This window comes from Simochromis diagramma, unplaced genomic scaffold (genome assembly GCF_900408965.1).
Source record: "Simochromis diagramma unplaced genomic scaffold, fSimDia1.1 OVJJ01000585.1, whole genome shotgun sequence".
NCBI lineage: Eukaryota > Metazoa > Chordata > Actinopteri > Cichliformes > Cichlidae > Simochromis > Simochromis diagramma.
Window position 1 is genome coordinate 5,046,759 of NW_024387398.1, and position 21,558 is coordinate 5,068,316.

At 37.6% G+C, this 21,558-nt stretch overlaps 2 protein-coding genes across 2 annotated transcripts; one reads left to right on the forward strand and one right to left on the reverse strand.

Moving 5' to 3' along the window:
- Nucleotides 1–342: 342 nt before the first annotated feature.
- gask1b (golgi associated kinase 1B) lies at nt 343–8,504 on the reverse strand. Its single transcript, XM_040010078.1, has 4 exons — nt 7,374–8,504; nt 6,240–6,457; nt 4,578–4,804; nt 343–1,823 (listed from the first exon to the last, which is right to left on the reverse strand). The coding sequence occupies exons 1-4, from the start codon at nt 8,257–8,259 to the stop codon at nt 1,616–1,618; spliced, it is 1,539 nt and encodes a 512-aa protein (XP_039866012.1). The 5' UTR covers nt 8,260–8,504; the 3' UTR covers nt 343–1,615.
- An 844-nt stretch (nt 8,505–9,348) lies between these two features.
- On the forward strand, nt 9,349–15,748 carry tmem144b (transmembrane protein 144b). The gene is made up of 12 exons (XM_040010079.1): nt 9,349–9,550; nt 9,666–9,839; nt 9,996–10,118; nt 10,929–11,028; nt 11,144–11,224; nt 11,387–11,465; nt 11,651–11,730; nt 12,327–12,445; nt 12,660–12,779; nt 14,082–14,179; nt 14,959–15,012; nt 15,235–15,748. Exons 1-12 carry the CDS (start codon nt 9,475–9,477, stop codon nt 15,316–15,318), a joined length of 1,188 nt encoding a protein of 395 aa, XP_039866013.1. The 5' UTR covers nt 9,349–9,474; the 3' UTR covers nt 15,319–15,748.
- The last annotated feature ends 5,810 nt before the right edge of the window (nt 15,749–21,558 follow it).

The window sequence follows — 21,558 nt, forward strand, 5'->3', positions numbered from 1 at the left end:
TTTGCAAAGTTACATCTGAACGAATTACAGGACATGTGGAACATCTGCACTAAGTAAAAAAACATCAGGAGAAGCATTTCATACCAACCATGAACTACCAACTGTCATGGTGATGGAGGGGTTATGGTTTGGGCTTGTTTTGCATCTATAGCAGCGATCCCCAACCGCCGGGCCACGGACTGGTACCGGTCGATGAGTCGTTTGGTACGGGGCCGCAAGAGTTGAGGCTTGGGTGTGAAATTTATAGTTTTTAGGGTTTTTATCGCTTTTATCGTTAACTCAGTTCCCCTGGGTCTTTCCCCATGTGTTATGAATAAATTTATTTATTTATTTATTTATTTATTTATTTTTTTATTTTTTTACACTGGTGCTGTTTTTTTTGTTGTATTTATCTGCGTCACCTTAAAGGCCGGTCCGTGAAAATATTGTCAAACATAAAATGGTTCGTGGTGCAAAAAGGTTATGGACTGCTGATCTACAGGATTTTGGATGCAACCTGAAATCACTGAGTGGCCCTGATCACTGTCTGTAGAACTGGCAGCTTGCACATCTGAAAAGGCACTATCAGAGATAAAAGACATATAGTTGGACAAATGTTCCCATTCAGGGGACCCATTTTTGCATAGAAGGCCTTGAATGTATAAGCTAAACTGCATAATGCATATATTACAACAGAATGGTTTTGTATTAGAAGAGACTGGGACCTGAACTGGCCTCCCTGCAGTTCAGACATTTCACCAGTTTAAAACCTAAAGTACCACAAGAAGACCCAGTGAAACATGACCATCTCTTAAGTTTTGGGGGGATGTGTTGTTGTCATCAATTTCAACATGAACTAAAGTTTTTCTTAAAAATGTTTATTTTCTCAATTTAAACATTGATGCTTTCGATGTTCTATTGTGAATAAAATCTGTTTTGTTTTGTTTTTTTAGATCTAAAACTTATTGCATTCTTTTTTTATTTACATTTAAAGAGCTTCCAACTTTTCTGGAATTAATGTCATATATATCAGAAAGCATTAGTCCAAGATTTTTGCTGCAACTTTCTACAAGGTGAACTATAGGGTGTACTTGGTTTTTCACAGGAGTGCATGGAATCCTGTAAAAACTTTTTTCCATTATCATCATTATCATTTTATGACTTCTAATTTTCACTTGATAATTTATAGTCACTGTGTCCATGCTCTAATTGTGACTATAAGTGCCTGAATAACTGGAAATTATAGGCAAGGCGAAGCTTCTTAACTTTTGTAAAAGTAAAAAAAAAAAAAAAAAAGATTGTATTCAAGGTACACAAAGTAAAAAAAAAAAAAAAAACTCATTAAAGTCATTGTTATCAGTGCAGTGTGGGTTGTGTGACCCTAATTGAGCTTCCAGCTACTCAAAGAAGCTTTAGCAAGTCCCTCATCGGAACTATGACCTTTTTTTATATAATGGAAAATGAAACATCAGAAAAATTTCATTTTTCTAATATCACATAATTATCTTTGACAAAATCTCAAGCTATTGTGATATAACTTTAAAAATTGTCACACATCTGCTATTATTCTTATCCCAACCAACCTATAAAATGTTCGAGCATAAAGCCCCAATGTCTTCTAAAAGATTTATCTTCATCACACATTCATTGATATCACTTTGATCCCATGGGCATTGATGTAGGTGAGGAGGACCTTTGCTCGCCTCTCGATAACATCAATTAGCTTGTCAATGCCCTGACGACCCCCTTGGCTTTCCCAGTATGTCTCGTCAAGGAACAGAGATTGGAGAAGTTTTTCCCTCAGTTTTCTGGTTTTCAGCACAGACACAGCTTGCTCTGGAAACCTAGAAAGGCATAAGAGGAAACAGGAGGAAGTGTAGTCACACTGTAATACTGTGCAGATTCTATACATTAAACATCCATTAGCTTCTGCTTTTCCTTTTCAGGGTCACGGGGGGTGCTGGTGCCTATCCCAGCAGTCATAGGGCGAGAGGCGGGGTACACCCTGGACAGGTCGCCAGTCTGTCGCAGGGCCAACACACAGAGACAGACAACCACTCACACTCACATTCACTCCCGCATTCACACCTATGGGCAATTTAGATTTTTTAATTAACCTATCCACACAAAGTGCGTGTTTGGACTGTGGGAGGAAGCCGGAGTACCTGGGGAGAACCCACGCAAACATGGGGAGAACATGCAAACTCTAACCATGTAGCTATTTATAGGTTATTTCTAAGCCCAAACTCCCCAACAAGTTTCATCACATCTGACTTTCATTTTTGCAGAATGGAATTAGGTGCAAATAGGCATGTCCAAAATGTAATTCTTCATAGATATGGTAAACATAGGTGGTGACATTGTGATTTAGCTAAACAGTTCCTGCAGTTCCTCTGGTCTGAAGATGCCAATGATAACAGAATGTTTCACTAAAGTCGACTATTAAATAAATTTGTGGAAGTGCCAAACCCATAAAAAATAATTAAGAGATGGCAAAATTAAATGTCTGTATTTTACACCAAGTGGTTATGACAGGTTGTCTTTGTACATCAGCAACCTTGAAATCTGAAATGTTTTTGCTTTTTTCTTCTTGGCAGTAAAAACTGCATTTATACAATCACATAACTGGAGGTTTGTGTAACTAAAACATCACTTGAAACAAATGACGGGTTACTCATACTTTTAGCGCATGAATGGGATTTTTTGACATTTTAATAGCTTTTGAGTGGGTAAAAGCTCCCTTCATACAAATTAAATGAAAAGTGAGAACCGTATATCATGTGAAGCAATTGGTTGCAGCAGTCAGGATTGGAGGGTTTTGTTGTTTTTTGTTTTGATTTTGATGGAGCACTACGTATAAGTAAATTCCATCTCATGTGATTTCAACAACAAAACAAAGCCTGTCCTACTCTGTACGAGATGACTGTGAATGAACAATGGTAAAAGTTAAAGTGGTGCTCTTACTTAGAGATAGTGTTTTGTGATTTGACTTTAAGGTGCAATTTTTGCCTGTCTAGAAACAAGATTCACCAGAGCCATGAACAGGTTGCTATTTATTAAATGAGTTTAGATTTTTACGCATTTATATTTTTCAGATAAACTTTGTATCATTACTGCTCAGAATTTGCTTAGAATAAAATGTCAAACATTGGTCATTTTGGCTTTGAGAACAGTCAACGAGATAACACCTCTTCTGATCTACATGAAATTAAAAAGATCAAGTTCAAGTTCAAATTTTATTCACCACATGCAGGTTGCCCTGCAGTGGAATGAACCCGCCCCCCGACCATACACACACAACACAGACATCACATGGGGATACAAGTCAGAGAACGGTTGCATTATAGAAAACCACTGAAATGTACACTACAACGGGAAAAATAGATATTTATTGTATCCTATGATCTTTCATCGTCTTTTATTTAGAATTTAGCTTTTATGGCTTTATCTTACATGAATCCCAGAATGGAAGGTACAATTTTGCTGATGAAAACAAGGATTCACATTATGTGTCACATTCACAAACATGTCCTTGCCATACCACAGATTCTCTGCTGTCTCCTTAGCGAGTCCCTGGTTTATTGATCAAAAGGATGGATGAAATGAAAGGGATGCCTGTGAAGTGTACGTTTACAAATCCACATAGACCTGTGGTGCATAAAGCGATGTGTTCTCATCATGGGATGTCTAATAATGCAGAAGATGTCTTTTGGCATGTGTTTCTTCACAAACTGCACACTCGACCTGCAAACTACCATTTTTTTTTTTTAACATTTAAAGTATTGTAACATTATAAGTGAGAATTGAAAATTTTAAATCATAAAGTACACTTTTAACTTTAAAGTTTAAAAATTCACAACCTGCAGTCACTGATTTGTGTGTGGGTTGGCCAATTACTGTGAACCAAATTCAGAGTTTCCGAGCAGATTTGGCATAGATCCCAGATGGAGATTTAAATATGCTTGTTGAGTGTGCTGGAAATTTTCAAATATGTTGTCAAGGGCGGAAATGAGAAAAACAGCTGCTAAATCCAGACTGTCCATAGATGTTCCTACTCTGTGTGGACATTTTTTTTATCTCAAAAAATAAGTACCAATACACAACTCAGGGTCATTGTTTTGAATGTTGTGCAGATTTTTTTCTTTTTTTACAAATGTAGAAGACTGTCTGACAAATTATTACTTTTAAACAAGTTGATCTCTATGTAAACAGCAAACTGGATTTACACAATTACTTGTTGCTTGCACAGTTTTCAGTGTGTAATCGTTTTAAAGACATTGAAGCTCAAACAACACTTGTAGTATAAACAGCAGCTTTATCACTTGAAGGACATGTTTCAGCCTCTGGCCTTTTTCTGATATATAATTATTTGTAAACATCTGATTGAAATTAATTTGATCTATAGCTCATAATAAACAAATCATATAATCTATTTCATTATTCAACACTGCATGGCCAAGGGATTAAAGCTGTATTTTAGGCTAGGACTATATAGTAGTAGGAATATATAGTAGTAGGAATATATAATGTTTTTTTAAAACATTATATATTTAAACAGGTTAATTAATTATTAATTCATGTTAATGCTTCAAACTTACTCTTTGATTCCCGCCAACAGCCTGAAATCCAAGTTGTCCTCATTACGGTCAAAGAATCCCTTGTTGTTGGTGAAGACCAGGTGTCTGGGGTTGTGGCTCCTGTAGATGATGTTTTCTAGCTGTATGTGGTTAGCATCTTGACATTTAGCATGGTAACCCAGTTCAATGCACACATCCTGCTGCCGAGGCCTGAACCCACAGCAACCCTGGTCCAGGCGGTTGTTAATCTAAAAATACAGTTCACACATTTCTTCATTAAATGTTTGGAGATGATATTTTGATATTTTGAGACTAAGAGTGCAGTTCAGAGTGGCATTCACAGAGTTTTCTTATTCAATGGGTTTTCTTTTGCGTTTTTATATTTTTAATGACAAAGGTAAGCACAGTTTTACTCTGAATGGGCTTACTTTGCATTTCTGATGATCTCTCTTTATCATGATCTAAACAATAATTTCATGAATAGATAACATTCAGCTGGCAGTGAAAGCATACAAACCTAGAGGGCTGGCAATTGCACTGACTCTATTGTACCACTAGTTTACTGGACATCAACATCAACTAGTCATGTAGACTGCTGAGTCACATGACTGTACAGGAAACTCACTTAAGTATATCAGGCTTCTCCACAGGGAATGACAACCCTATATTTAGCTACAGGCCTCATCCATTCTTAATGCTTAATGTGAAATCATTTGAGTTGTGGAGGTTTCAGACAGTGCTGTCAGAGTAAGACAAGCTGAAATGTCACACATAGATTTAGATTGGACTAAATGCTGCTCACAGGCGTGGTTTTCTAAGGCCTGAGGTTTAGGGTAACCTGGATGAATAAGCATTTGTAAGGCTTTGAATTGGACAAAAATGAAATAGATCCTTATTACTTTGCAAACAAGCATCCATGCAGCTAATAGTACTAAAACAGAGCTTTTCCAGAGCTGTCACAGAAATACAAATGTTATTTGTAGCTTGACTTGATGAAAAATTAGAAATTATTAGTTATTCAAATATCTAAGACGATCGTCTGCCTTAACACTGTAGGGTGCTGGTGTGTTACATTTAACAGAAAACTTAATTGCCATAATAATAACAATAATATTAATAATAATAAAGTTAGACTAAAACTCATTGGAAGTTATTATTGGTTTTAAAATTTATTTTATTTGAAATATAAAACAAGGCAAATATATATATAGACATTCTCAGTTTCCTTCATGTCATGCTAGTTGTTGTTAGAGGAACTGTATGAGTTACATTAACTTTAGTGTGCAGGCATTTTGATCTACAAAACGAGAGGTTAAGTCAGAATTTAAAAAAAAGTACTTTTGTGATAAGAGAGGAGTTTCTATTCAGTTCACTAATGTCTTTGACAAGATGTTTTGTAACAATGAGGAAATATATGTGAATGATCAAAGTTGTGCCACCATGACCTCAACAGAAAATTTAACTTATAAAGATTGTCAGTGTTTCCGAATAAGTATTTTAAGATTCGTCTGTCTACTTTGGTTTCTCTGTCATGATGATGGGGTAAAATGAGTAGTTCTCATAAAATGTGATTTACTGAGGCCTCCCATACAGGAAGCAAGAGCTCTCTTCAGCCAAATGACAATACCTCTGAGAATTGTTTTTCTTAATCAGATATTGGAGCACATTTTCTTTAACAGTTACCTGTAACAAAAAGTCAAACAGAGCAAGTTTGCTCCATTCATAGTGATGAATTGTAGAGCAGCCAGAATCAGACTTTGGGCTGATGTTTTGTTGCCAACATCTCTGTTTAAGGGAGTTCTGGTACTCCCCCCATGTTAACTTCAAACTGGTCAAACCTGCAGCAAGGCCTGCTGGGTATAGAGATGCATCCCATGACACAACTGGACAGGACTGCCCATCTAAAGAGGGAGGAAAGAATAATTACATGCTTAGATTTTAGCAGCTGTTTCTGTTATTAACCAGAAAAAGTCTATAAACACTTTTTACACTCATGTTACCAGAACTTATCCCCTGCAATGATGAAGACTGTCCACACACCGATTATCATATTTGCACCCCAAGACCAAATAATGAACTAACTCATAGACATGTAAAAATATTTCTAAATGTACTATGCTAACAATAAAAAGAGACACAGACATTTCCCATAGATGGAAAAAAAAATGGTTATGCAAGAAAATGAGGAAAGAGGGCAGAGGTATCCTGTCACTAGCTGAATATGGCCCCAAAATCTGTTTAAACCCTTGTGCTGACACTTTGTGACGTCATCATGTAAAATACATTATTTGCCCTATTTATGAAAAAGGAGGATGTTAGCACTTTTTGGTCCTCTCTTCCCCTGAATATGTGTATAAAATGTGTATTCCCTCAGTTTTTGTTCATTCTTTACTATTAATGTTATAAAATGACAATGAGCAATGTGAATAATGTTTTTCCATTGAATATGAATTAGGATTAGGTAGTCTTGCTCAATGACTTAAAAAAAATATCACATCCACGAGGACACAATGTGCAGGTGACGTTTTGGTGTCCACCCCCAAAGGACAAGGTTCTTCTTGATTCCAAGCCTGAATGAATCTGTATTTCACATAGACCCCATTAGTGGGTTAAGGTAACAAATAAACAGTTTTTATGGTATGGCTAATCTGTAGGTTGCAGTTTCTGTCGCTATATCAATAGATACTGTAGTGACATTTGCACAGTATTCTTAGCATGATAAAACCAGGCAATGTAGTTAGAATAACCATGTACAAAACCGTATATTTTTAACAAGTGTCAAAAAAGAAAACTTTGTCCATGTGCTTGATGACCTACCATATAAAAAGCGAAACTTTCTGCTTACAGCTGGCAACGTCCTATTAAGCCCCAGCACTCTGTCCAAATGAAAAGCAAAAACCTCTGTGGTATCCACCGGGCTGTGGATGACTCCACATTGCCCTCCGCATACAGTGCTCGTTTTTGCGTGCTGTTGGTTCGCCTGTTGAACGTTTGTCTCACCCTCAAATATCAGAAGCGAAAGAGCGTATTCATGAGAGACTTCTTTCATGCGCAAAACTTTGGCATCCGCAAGAAAGCGCATGGTTTTCACATCCTGTGCGCTGAACCATGGTGGCGGCCTTTGACTGTATATTCGAATTGAACTGATCTGAGAGTCTGCTTCTTCATGTTTATAAATTTTATGGCTTATATCCAGTGATTTATAGTCAACATCCATGGCTTCCTTCCGTGAAGGTATGGGTGCAAAGTTGCGCTTAATTTGTAACGCATCCCCCTCCAAAGTGCGAAGTTTGTCCTGGGTAAAAGACAGATTGGAAGACTTATTTCTTCTCACTTTTCTCCTCACTTTGGGTCGGACTGTACCTCTTATATGTGCTGGTTTTCGACGCTTAGTTTTTAAGGTTATGTACACCACGTTGTAGCGAGTCGGGACTATGAAGCTCGAATCGTTCTGCAAGTCTGGAGAGTGTGGCTGGCCATCGTTGATCTCCAAATTATACAATCCACGGGTGTGCCGGTACTTCTCATCAATCGTTCGGCTCCGGTGCAGTTGCGAGTATCCAACTTGTGAAAACACAAAAACCAGATAGATTACACAGACAGACGCAATTATCAAACTTCTTTTTGAAAGAGGGCACCTGCGAAAGTTGCCGGTCAGTTTTAGAATAGGGAAACTTAGCCAACAAAAGTCAGACTTCCCCATTAGAATTTATGTCATTATCACGACTTTGTCCTTTTTGCGACAAACTCTTACTGGGGAGGAGCGCAAAACTTCCGAGGATTTCTGTGAGTAGAATGGAGGGCACAACTGCGCAGTGAATGGAGGGTCATGCTTGGATACCACCCTTCTCGGAAATGAGAAGCAATTTAAACCTTATAGTTTTTTCTCTCCTTCTCTTCAGGTACAGACTTGGCCAATGAGAGCCTAAATTATCAAGTTTTTGTTTTTTGTTTTTTAATTAATAATTCAGCCCCGAAAATAAAACACACACAGGCCATGTGATATTCAAACTTGATCAAGTGCACTGCAATATCCCTAAATTAACCTTTTATATTTCTATGTCACGCTATCAAAATCCACATCGAAGCCCATTAGGGTACACCACAACTCCTTATGAAGGTTTATAAGGGGTAATGTAAACGTGTTTTTGAACTTACGCGAGTTATAGACATATTTTACAAAAACTGAAATAAGGAAGTTAAGCACTACACAACATATTAACTAGGTTGAAAATGAAATAGTTTAAAACTAAATATTTGATCGCTACATATTATTTGTATGCGTTTCAGGCGACATCTGGTGGTATACTGTCCTAATTCTTCATGGCAACTCCCAAAGCTGTTTACGTTGTGGAGACACAATAGCAGTAAAAAATTTCCTTAGGTGTTGGGAGAATGTGGGGTGGGCGCACCAGTCCACTTAGCCTACAGGATTTCCTTTTCTGAATTACAATAGTTGTGACCAGAGCTCGTCAATATAACTACAAGTGCTGTTTTCCTTGTCATTCATGGCCGACAAAGAGTAGGCCTAAACTAGACGATGTATAGTTAAAATAAGTGTGTATATATATATATATATATATATATACACACTTATTTTAACTATACATCGTCTAGTTTAGGCCTACTCTTTGTCGGCTATAAATAAGCAAATACTATAAACAGGATTATTTTAAATGTCATAAGATAAATTACTCCAGAAAACAGACATGATGACAAGCCCTCATGGTTGTGTTTTCTTGTCTGTAAGTATATGCATATATGCGCTACATCCTCTGCAGCTGTTGTGTTACAAAGTGATTAGATAACTGGCAGCACCTGACTGACTGACTTACCACTGCAGACACAGACAGCCTCCAGCAGTTTTTAATGTTGTAGACCTGAATTATCAAAAGCAAAACAAATATTCTGTTTTAACATGCTCCAAGCAAAATCCTTACTTTTTCTTTTATTCGTCTCTGCCTTATTGATTGCGAGCTGTCATATCGCTGAAGGTTTGTAAAGTATAATAGGTCTGTGATGAATAGGGGCTGCGTGTGGTTGCATTAGGTTGGCTTTTTGTTTGAAGTCAGATTTGTTCTTTAACCTCTTGCTGTAAAAACTTTACAGGTGCAGAAGATGGCTACAAAAATGATGGAACCGGTGAACTGGAATCATTTAATATTACTTTTAACTCATCTAGGGCTATCTCACATTTTGCCTATGGAATTACTGCAAATATGGCTGCTGTATTTTTGTATGGAAGCAACTTCGTTCCTGTCAAAAGAGTAGAGACTGGCGATGGTGAGCATATAATTGTTTATTTTTCTGAGAGTTTGGGTATTCTTATTTGTGTTATTTTTGGACGAAAGCTCCATTTTAAATGTTTACTTTTCAAGTGAGGAAAATCTACACTATTTTGCAAAGTTTTGAGACCATTTATCTTTGTTTTATTTACAGGTATGTTTTTTCAGTGGGTTACCTGTGCAGCAATATGGGTTGTATCTATGTTTGGAGACTTGATGCTTCAGTCACCCAAGTTCTGCCCATTTGCAATGCTTGGAGGTGTGCTTTGGGCCACAGGTATTGTGGAAGTTGAGGGGTTGTTTTTGTTTGTTTTGTTTTCTAATTTAACAACAAATAGTTTAATGCCAAAGGTTCCGGAAACTGGACTCTGGTGTCCAGCAGGATGTTGTTCTAAAATTAGGTTATTGATAGTCCCTTGTTGGACATGTGAACAGTTTTAGGGGTGAAATCAGTGTGACCCAATTTCATGCTTTAAATTCATAATGCTATGTGCTTAACGTTGAACAGATCAATGGGTATTTAGAGTGCAATACAAAATGTCCCTAAAACTTTTGTAGTGGCGAGTATTCATTAGTCATGTTGTTAAACAACAAACTGTTCAGGGAATAGTGTGACATAGTTGCTGAGGCAAGAACTGGGACGTTGCAGTTCTCCAGGGTTTTCAAATTTGCCAGATCAAAACGTTTTTTTAAAAAATGAATTTAAAATGAATTGAATTGAAAACTGCTTCATCATAATCTTTGCCATACCTTACTAGACAGAATCAAGTGCCACAGATGGACACAGACTGTTTGTTTCATGAATAGTGAATATCTGATATTTAGAGATAGATCCTCATTCAGGTTTGATAGCATTTGATAGTCGATGAGGGTAGATGGCTTGAGTATGAATTGAGGCTGGGGTTTGGGGAAGACTTCAGAGGGGACTGGGAATGGCTCCTGGGTCAGTTAGACTCCATGTACTAATGAGAAGTGAATAAATAAAATACATTTTTGCATTCAGATATAGCAATGGAAATGGTGCAACCCTAACTTTGTCAGTAACATTTACATGTTAACTTCTTCCATCTATCCATATGGTCTACAGGAAATGTAGCAGTTGTTCCATTTGTTAAAGCTATTGGCCTTGGTCTTGGCATCTTAATTTCGGGATCCTCTAATTTGTTGATGGGCTGGGCCAGTTCAAGGTGAGTTGAGTTAATGGAATGTACACTCTGGATTGTAAATAAAATAATCCTGTCTTTGCATGACTTGGATTGAATGAAAAATAACTGAATTGGTCACTGATTATGTCTGTCCTAGATTTGGCTGGTTTGGGATTGCTGCACAGAACGTTTCACATCCAATATTAAATTATTGTGGAGCTGGGTTGTGTCTGCTAAGGTAAACCGCGTTTGGAATTGTAATGACCCAGCCTGTGTTGTTTATTTACCCCCACCCAAAAACAGTGATGGCTACTGTCTGCTGCTGTCATTTTTCAAACCATATCAGCTGGATGTACATGACACTTTTTTTTTTTCTTTTTTTTTTCCTCCTTTGATTCAGTGGGCTGATCTTTTTCTTTGTGAAAGCGGATGTAGAGCTACTTCACAGTTCAGAAACAATTCCATTACTGATTGACAGAGTGAGTGTGTCACTGACTTATTTTTATCAGCTTGTCGAAGTAGGTTGATTTTAGAAAATACTTTCTTTTTATTTTCTTCCTATTCACTCAAGGCAAAAACTACTTTCTGTCTTAAAGCCTGTCATCACTTTATCATGTATTTTGTGTGGTGTACATACAAATTGGGTCGATGTTTCTCTTTGCAGAGAACAAATTCAGGAAGCTATGGACAAAATTCCTCTGAATCCTGGATCGACACCATTGGACCAAAGAGCAAACGATTCATGTGAGCTCATCTCATTAGGAGCCTCTCAGATGTGTGCATTATTACTATTAGCATTTTTCATTGCTGACAAAGAACGGCTACAGCAGCCACTCTGTCATGGATTTTAAATCATAGATGAATGAATACAATTTTACGCTTTTTAATTATTAAAAAAGTAATAAAAAGTAAAACAATTCATTTACATTGCATCTTTTAAATGAAGGTCTTAGTTATTTGTTTAGAAGCTGCCTGCCAGTGTGGTTTTTAGGTGTAACAAGTATTAAGTCATGACTAAAAACAGTTTCACACATTGACAACCTTGCTCTTACTGTGAGTTTTTGTTTTAGCAGCAGAAAAAAACTTAAAATGTGAGCACCAGGCTGTGTAAATGTAGCAGTCACAGCCGATATTCAATAAATGTAAAAAAAGAGAGTGCAAAAATAACATCACTTTTGTGCTGTGTTTTCCTGCATACCCATTTACCCAAGCACTGTCAGTTTTTATCGGCTCTTTGCAATATCTTGGAATTAACCATAGAAATTGAATGATGTATCAGTGGAGATTTAAAATGCATTCTTCATCCAGTTCCTCAATGTATTCTGCCTCCTTTTCACCAGTGGTTCTCTCCTTGCTGTTGTGGCGGGCCTCATGTATGCTTTCTCCATCATACCGATGCTGTACATTAAGAGCAATTCTGTGCACAATGACAGCATGTTCTATGAATCCAGTGTCTACGGTATGTTTTCTACTCAGGTACCACTTTATGCTGCACTTTTTTTTTTTTTTTTTTTTTTTTTTTTTTTGCAAAGCTGGCTTGAAGGAAGTATTGAAGAAAATACATTTATCATAGATATAAGGATGGATCCAGTTGCTGCTTGATGAAATACTAGTCCCTCCTGAGAACCAGGTGTAATATTTCCAACTTAATTCCCGTTTCTATCTTTTCACAGATCTCGACTATGTTCATGCACACTGCTGTGGTATTTTCATTGCAAGCACTGTGTACTTTGCCATCTACTGCGCTGCCATGAATACAAAGCCAAAGCTTTACTCCAGAGCTGTACTTCCAGGTAGAACATTATTTCTGAAAAGGCACTCTTCCAAAGCCTATTGTATGACCGTGATCTTTAGTAATTAATGATTGGGCTGCTTTGAACAAATTTGGAATTCTACTCAGGTTACTGAGTGATGATTTATTGTGAACAAGCAATCAATGTGTATCCTTGAAGAGACTGAATTTATATTTTTAAATTACTCGAGCCTTTTTTTTTTTTTTTTTTTTTCTTTTTCTCCAGTGTTTATGAACATGCACTTTGTATGAAAGCTTTCAGTAGCCTTTTTGTTTTTTGTTTGTTTTTTCCTTTCCCATGACTGGAGGGGGGAATGTCAGTCCAAATTTTTCTAAAATGTATATTCAGTGACATGAAGTTTAAAGGGGTGTGGGGGGGGGGGGTTAATTGTTTTCCCAGCGTTCCAATTTTGAATAGTTACAATTTTGCGATTATGCGATGTATGTACGGCAAAAAAGTGGAAACAAGCTTCCATAGTTTTGTTTACTTTCTCTGAGTTCAGGTTCACACCCTACTTGTGTACTGGCAGTCGATCAGCGTCACCCTGTTATTACTACTTATTGTGCCAGGTTGCCCTTTACTGTCACTTTTTCAATGGTCAGGGTTGTCAGATGGACTAGACACAAAAGGTAAGACTTTACCCAAAAATACACAGCAGGTCAATCTTGTGGGGAAAAAATCTTTTAAAGCTAATTTTAACCTCTTCCTGTGTGGTTTTGGTATGGCAGGTTTTTGTTTTGTTTTTGTTTTTTTTGTTAAATAGCATATTTTATGACACCCTGAGATGTGTACCTTTTTAGAACCAAGCTAGTTCCAAAGGTACATAGAGAGTAAAAAATGTGGGGGTTAAGAATATTAGAGTGAAAATGGTGAAAATGTCAAACAAAAAACCCTGAAGCCTTGGACAAAGTGCAAAACTATGTAACAGATTTCTATAATGTGGCATACATTTCTCACAGAAGGGAGAGCAGTCTGGATACATTTTGTGAATTCTTTCCCTTGAGTAATGTAACCTGTGTACAATTTTATACTGAATTAGGCAATGACGGGAATTAACAAAAAGCATATTTATGTTGCGTAAGACCTCCTGCCAACAATCTTCCGATAGGGAGATCATATAACGGCATGTCACTTGTCCTGTGGAGACTCATAGACACACACTGTGTTCATATTGCTAATCTCTTATTTTGGTTTTTGGTTTTTTTGCCTTTCTAGATCAAAAGAATCATAGGAATGTTGTTTTGTTTTTAATGCATTTTTACTCAAAACATAAGTACTTTACGGTCTCCTCTTGCTCTTCAGGTCTGTTGTCTGGACTGATGTGGGCAATTGGGACATACTGCTGGTTCCTGGCCAATAACTACCTGAATTCTGTCATTACATTTCCAATTGTCACAGTGGTAAGTGCAACATATTCTGACAGCTGGGAGGATTCAATTAATAAGTAAAACAATGAACATTCTGAAACCACTTGGACTGCAGATTGATATTGAAGGTTTTCACATTGTTCTGCATTACATGAATATTTTCAAAAGAAGTTGGATCTAAAATACTGACTTATCCCCAAGGGCAATTAAGATAGATGATACCTTGTTTTGTATACAATACAAAAACATCACATTGGGGAGACAGGTCAGGCTAGGTTTCACTGACCGGTCGTTAGCACGAGCAGCGACCCAAACTGAAACAATGGAAAATGCGCAACATGAGGAAAGACGAGGAGAAAAAAAGAACTCCCCCCAGAATGAACTCCAACAGGGAGATCAGTTTGAGAACAGGGGAGAAAAAAAAAACACCTCAGCACATAGCACATGGATCATCACATCTCACAACATAGAAGACATAAGCTATTGAGCTATGATTTGCAGCTTTCTTACCAAATTGCATTTCCCCAGAAGCAATGTAGCTGGGGTAAAGCATGTTGCAACAAGATCAATTAAGTGTATCCTTCATACATGGAAAAAGCCATTAGTGCTTAAATATCATAATCTAGATTGTCTATTGCATTGAACCTTTAGTGAATGTTCGATGTGTATGCACAGCATAAAGTGCTAAACGGATCAGACTATGTCGGAACAAATGGCTAACCCATTTATATCCTGCTCTTTTAAGCTGGTACTTTAGTTTCATCAAGTCAATGGTCTAAGCTCAAACAGCTTGTTTGGTTTCCTTTCTTCAGGGCTATGGTCTGGTTGCTGCTCTGTGGGGGTGCCTGGTGTTTAAAGAGATTAAGGTAACGATCAAAATATTAGCTAGTCTTGTTTCTTGACTGTACAGTAGCTCAAAGGCTTGCATTTAAGTGTGCCGTTTACAAAGGGGAGATTCTAAACAATATCAAGTTAAACTGCAGTTGATCAGGAAGGCATTTACCATCCCAAAAGGAAGAATTTTTAATTAAATGTTTCTGAGAAAAATCATCCTCAGATGATTAACTTCTCCCACTTTCTTTCCGCAGGGCTTGGCGAACTGCCTGATCTTCTCATTGGCCTCATGTGTTGTGCTGACTGGATCTGTGCTGACTGCCATATCAAATCTCTAATAATGCAGAACAGTCAAACATCTAATTTTCTCCATTTTTGTTTTCTGTATCAGTGAGGAGAAAAGGCAGTGTTTGCTTTTTATAAATGCATTAAATCATGTTTAGAAAAAATTGAAATATAATTATAAACCTTTTTAGTTGCATAGCAGAAACCTTATGCTCTGCAGTTAACTGTTAGGAAAATATTTAAAGTGGATTTGCGTCTGGACTTTGAAAATCTATTTGGTTTGTTACTAACAAACAAATAACACAAATGTCACATTTAATGCATCACACAGCAGCTGCCGTTTTCACTAATCGGGACTGGCTCTTCCAGCATTGCAGAGGTTGTGTATATATGCCACTGAGGTCTACTTTACAGATGTAAGAAAAAGATGGTTAATGCTAGACTAAATACTGCAAAATTGCTATTAAAACACTTGAAATTCCACCAATGGCATCTCTCACATTTCCTGGGGTTTGTATGCAGAAAAAGATGGTCAACATGATGTGCTTGATTTCTGGGATGGAATAGCTCGGGGTTGGGGGGGGGTGAGAACATGCATACTTCACAGAAGTGCTTTTATGGCTTCATTGGACAGGTACAGCGAAGACTGACAGGAGAGCAGAGGCCAAGGAAGAGGGAAGAAGACCTGCAGCAAAGGGCCTTAGATCAGACTCAAATCCGGGCTAGCTTTTAGCCATATGGCTGCCTCCTTTTTCCACTGAGCTAAACCAGCGCCCAGAAAATGTCTTTCTGAATGTGCTAGATTAAACTAAACAATAAACATGATTTGTAGAGATTGATACTGGCTTTAACATGCCACACTAATGCTGACCTTTTATTTTAATGATTAAAATGTTACTATATTACTTATAACACCAGATTTTAGAACTCTGTCTAGACAAACATCTGGTGACACCAGCGATCAAAATCGCAGTCCTTGAAAGCAGAGGCAGACATTTGATACAGGGCTTAGCCCTAAAGGGTAGTATGGACATGGGATTGCTTTTAATTAAGCAGCAAGGCAGAACAAAATCAGGGCTGTATCAAGACGCGAGGACTATACCCTAGTGATGTGCGGATCGATCCTGAAATATCGATTCCTACGATACCAATCATTTATGTTCTAGAATTGATTCTCACATTAAAATATCGATATTTTAGTAATTTAGGGTAAATTTGTAGTTTATCATTAACAGGAACACAGTGAAGAAACTATAACATTCGGATTGTCTACATTCAAAGGAACTACTTCCTCTTCCGCCTTTCATAGTCATGTGCGATAGGCTGTATAGGGCTTTGGAGTTGACGTCAGGCCGCAATGTGTTGCAGCCTGGCGTGCGCACTTGCAACAATGGCTGAGCGTAAACTGAGTAATCTGTGGATGTATTTTACCTCCACAAACAGCCAAGACGCGGTTTGCGATACATGCGGCAAGACAGTGAGGTGTTGTGGCAACACTACTAACCTCGTCAAGCACCTCAGAGTAAATCATATCACAGAATATGACAAGTGTATGTTCAGACGAACTGAAGAGGAGGAGAGGACAGGTTTTGCTAGGGCGAGACAGACATCTCTCACGGGGTCCTTTAGTGCTGCAGGCAGGCAACGTTTTCAAATAGCGCACAACTTCAAGTTTTATTTCTATATGATAATTCTGCATTATTAGGCAATAAGAACAAGTAGTCTGATGTCCTGTAATCATTATGAAGCTATATTATTATATTATTATTACAATTACATAATACAATTATATCTGAAATACAATGAAAGTTTTTGTACAAAGTATCAGTATCGGATCAGTATCGTCGATACCACCCTGAATTTTACTTGGTATCGGATCAGGAAAGTAAATCAGTGGTATTGCACATCACTATTGCTAGCTAAAACACCGGTGTCGACACATAAGGATGCTGTCATAGCCTGTCAACGACATTGATTAGCTGTGTATATACGAATGTGAATCGCATTATTGGCTGGACTATGGGATAAGGTGACATCATTCTAATCTCATACGGGAGCAGCCATACACTTACTGACTAACACTGCAAAACAGATTTGTTAAAGTATTCATTTTAATTTCAATTCAGGTTAGATTTTTTTTATGTGTGCAACGCAGATTTTCTGTGCGCAGAGACTGTGCCAGCAGTGCGCAATTGCGCACGCGGGCAGCTTAGAGGGAACATTGCTTCATAGTATAGGCCTCATCTGACTGACACAAGTTCATTTCCTTACTCAGAGCAGCGTGAATTAATGTATAGAGCTTTAGGTTTCTACAATAAAACAATGAAATCCCAGTTTTAGCTTAATGTTTTAAATGCAACTTGATCTCTTTTATATTGAATCAGTAGTCGGTGTACTAAATGGCACAATTATGTTGCAGCTTAGAATATAATCTAAATGGTAAAATGGTAAATGGCCTGCATTTGTATAGCGCTTTTCTAGTCCTTAAGGACCCCAAAGCGCTTTACACTACATTCAGTCATTCACCCATTCACACACACATTCACACACTGGCGATAGCAAGCTACATTGTAGCCACAGCTGCCCTGGGGCGCACTGACAGAGGCGAGGCTGCCGGACACAGGCGCCACCGGGCCCTCTGACCAATCTACATCTTTCTGCCTCTGTGAATAGTAATGCAGCTCTCATATTGTAATAATGTGAATATGTGAGCGATGATGTGATTGAAATAAGATTCTAAAACTGAATTGTTTTTTAAAGCAAATTTTTTTTTCATATATGTATGTGCTGTGAGCTGAACATTTCATGCTTAAAGATGCTCATAGACCATGGATCATCAATCTCGGTCTAAATCGGAGTCCACCTTGGACAGATCCAAAGCAAAAAAGTATCAGGCTTGGATCAAACTGGGATCCAGTCCTCATTATGAAATAGCTCACCACTTCAGTTTGTTATTGAATTATTAAATGTAGCAGTAACATGTAGACAGTTCTATAAAAGTTACGTTGGCTTTTAACGTTAAAAGTTTATCTTCATTAAAAACCTGGATTTTAGCTACAAGTTAAACACTACACTGCTACTCCAATGAGGAGTAATTTGCCAAAACATCTCTCTTAAGAGAACGACTATCAGTCAAAGATGACATTTCATCAAATTGTAAATGGTTAAACATGGAAAAGAAAATTGGGTAGTTGGGTAAGATTAGTATAGGTGTCTGTGGTTTTATCTTAATCTTCTGTCAACAAAACTCAAATGTAAAATTAGAATTTTCAGGTTAATTTGATGAAATTTAAGTTGAGTGAATGATAAACTCACACAAAAAAATATAGATTTTCTATCAATCTTATCAAATTTGTCTACAGTCTATGGTGATGACAGAGTGGCCCAATCTTGATTACAATTACTCTTTTTTTTTTTTTTTAAAGATAAACATCAATGTCCACACCGACACACACTCATATTTCTTAGTCCACTGATTTGAAAATTAAGGCTTTGTTCTTTATTTGCCTGTTACCAAGTGAGCTCCATTGATGATGGCTTTCTTTCTCTACTCACAAAAGCTTAACTCAAGGTGAACATGCTCACAGTTTGGTGGACTTACTCTAATTAGCTTTTCTCTGAGTTAATCAGCTCTAGGTTAATGATTAAACTTCTATTTCATTTTTTTAATCTCAGTTATGATCAGTCATCAGCACATTCCAGATGAAGGAAGAAAAAATTACATGGCTTTACATAGAAATTCGTTAGGTGCAAACACCAATCAGCAGAGAAAATCCAATTGTATGGAATACAGCTGCATGCAGTCTGCAAAAAATGAGGTCAGGAAAAAGTCATGATAAAAATTAGAGATGGCACGATACCACTTTTTAATTTAAAGTTCATACTCAAGTTTTAAAAAACAAGAGACTGAAGCTATTCTGTTATACCTGTATGCAAAAAATACACTGCACCCAAAACATTTTATAGTTCAGCAACACTGATCAGTCTAATAAATTTGAACCTACACCATCCTCCCTATTCTGGTATTTTAAAGAGTGCTTACCTACCTAACTAATAGGGTTGCCAACTCCCAGCAAAAATATTAGGAAACAACCCCCCGCCCTTAATCGATGTAATCAACTTTAATTTAATGCAAGTGTAAAACAAATGCACAGAAATCAATTATTTTTCCACAACAATTAAATAGATTCAACATCTTTCTTCAACTTAATTGCAGACTGCACAGATAGTACCTTCCCAAAGGAAAAAGTACTATAGCTTACTGGGGTGTATATTAGACTTTTTAGTTACTATATACAATAATGGATTTCTATACATTTAATCAGATGACCACTTTTGTTGTAAGATTCAGATAATTATTTATTCAGTTTTAAAATGACGTAACCCCTTTCCCTGCTAATGCCCTACCTGCCCCCCTGGCAAAACTTTGCTAGACCCGCCCCTGCACAGTTACCTGCCATCAGCTAGAAAAGGATCCTGGTGTTATTTGTCTCTCAGAAACAGATCATAACTTCCCTTCAACTCATTCATGTCACCTAAAAGGTAAACCTGTTTCTCCATCACCTGCTCAGCTCTGATGATCCAGTAAGGACATCTCTTGGTTTCATCTTCATGTTTCCCTCTCACCACATATCCAAACGGATATCATGACCAGCAGCTTTTACAGCCGTGGCTCCAGCAAACATCAGCTGATACTAGAAAGTAATATTAAATAAATTCTAACAACAGCTTATCACGCTTAAACGTGCTGCTGTTGTTTATCCGCTGGTCTCCTCTTTCTAGCGCAAAGTGGGCAATAAACAAACAAGAAAGACAGGACTTGCGGCAGAAAAGCCGATCAGCTGATCATTGATCAGTTTCATGTTTGAAGTAATAACAGGAGAGGAAGGGGGAGTGAATGAGAGAAGTAGATGCAACTGCACAGCAAAGACAGAATAACTCCAGCTTTGTGTCTATTTTTTAATTCTAGCTGAAGTACGGGACAAATCACTTCCTTTTCACCTCAATATGGAACTCCGATGCCCAGTCCAGCTGTGGCTCAATATCTCAGTTGTTAAGCTTAACGTGGAAATACTATGCAAACATCCAGGGATGAACTTACACACTTGCTTTACTTCTCTGGGATAGTTTTCGCTGAGATGAAATGCTGCGGTTAGGAAGCATGTAGCGAGGCTCCAAATGCTCCAACAGACCGCCGAAAGGTCTCGCAAACAACAGCCGCTCTATCACTTGACACATACTGCGCCGATGCGCCGAGCTGGTTTACGCCAAGTAGCGCGTTTTGTGAGGTGATTTTGTGATACTTCGGATCGATTACATTTTTTATTTCTCTCCAATATCCAATCCAGTAATTTAGGTCAGTATTGGACCCATATCCATACTAATATTGGATCGTCCATCTCTAATAAAAATCGTGTTGTCATGTCACAAAGATATAGTATATATTGTTAAATGACTGTATTAAGCTTTTCATCACAATTTTACTTAACAATGTGAAAATATCCACAAAATAAACACAAGGCTATATACAGAATAAAACCTCTGTCCCTTTGTTGTCTAAACAAAAATACCTGAATCTTTGTGAGCCTTTGAGCGCTATCAAATGTAATCTGGAAGTGGGAAGAACACCTTTTGAATGGGAATCCCAGTGAGCTATAGGAAACAACATCAGCAGCTGCTGTTTTTCAAAAAGTGTTGTGTTGAATCCTGCTGTGCTTTGGTCATTTACACATCAATAAGTGTCATTCTCATCATACCATTCAAATGCCCCAATACTCCACAAATGGATTAGCATTTTAACTGGTTCAAAATATTATTTAGAGTTCCAGCTTCAGTTACATATCCAAGTCAAACCTAGTCATTTAGTATAAACAACACTGGCAAGGATAACAATAAAAAGTATATAAGTATATATATATATATACATATATATTATTTTTAAACACACACAATGGGAAATGGAAAGAATGGAAATGCCATGATCATAACATTCTGATTTATTAGGATTAGAAAATCCATCCATCCATTCGCTTATCCTTTTCAGGTTCGCGGGGTGCCCTGGAGCCTATCCCGGCTGTCTTAGGGCGAGAGGCAGGGTACACCCTGGACAGGTCACCAGTCTGTCACAGGGCTAACCATTGACACAGACAACCATTCACACTCACATTCACACCTATGGGCAATTTAGTGTTTCAGATTAACCTGTCCCCTCTAACTCCATGTCTTTGGACTGTGGCAGGAAGCCAGAGAACCCACGTAAACACAGGGGAGAACATGCAAATTCCACACAGAAA

Excerpts from the sequence above, each read along its gene's own strand:
- tmem144b (XM_040010079.1), top strand. The coding sequence starts at position 9,475 with ATGCTCCAAGCAAAATCCTTACTTTTTCTTTTATTCGTCTCTGCCTTA. Across the intron at positions 10,119-10,928 it reads AGGTGTGCTTTGGGCCACAG|GAAATGTAGCAGTTGTTCCA; the intron begins GTATTGTGGAAG and ends TATGGTCTACAG. Across the intron at positions 15,013-15,234 it reads TGGTGTTTAAAGAGATTAAG|GGCTTGGCGAACTGCCTGAT; the intron begins GTAACGATCAAA and ends TTCTTTCCGCAG.
- gask1b (XM_040010078.1), bottom strand. The coding sequence starts at position 8,259 with ATGGGGAAGTCTGACTTTTGTTGGCTAAGTTTCCCTATTCTAAAACTG. Across the intron at positions 6,458-7,373 it reads AAAGTTTCGCTTTTTATATG|ATGGGCAGTCCTGTCCAGTT; the intron begins GTAGGTCATCAA and ends CTCCCTCTTTAG. Across the intron at positions 1,824-4,577 it reads CTGTTGGCGGGAATCAAAGA|GTTTCCAGAGCAAGCTGTGT; the intron begins GTAAGTTTGAAG and ends ATGCCTTTCTAG.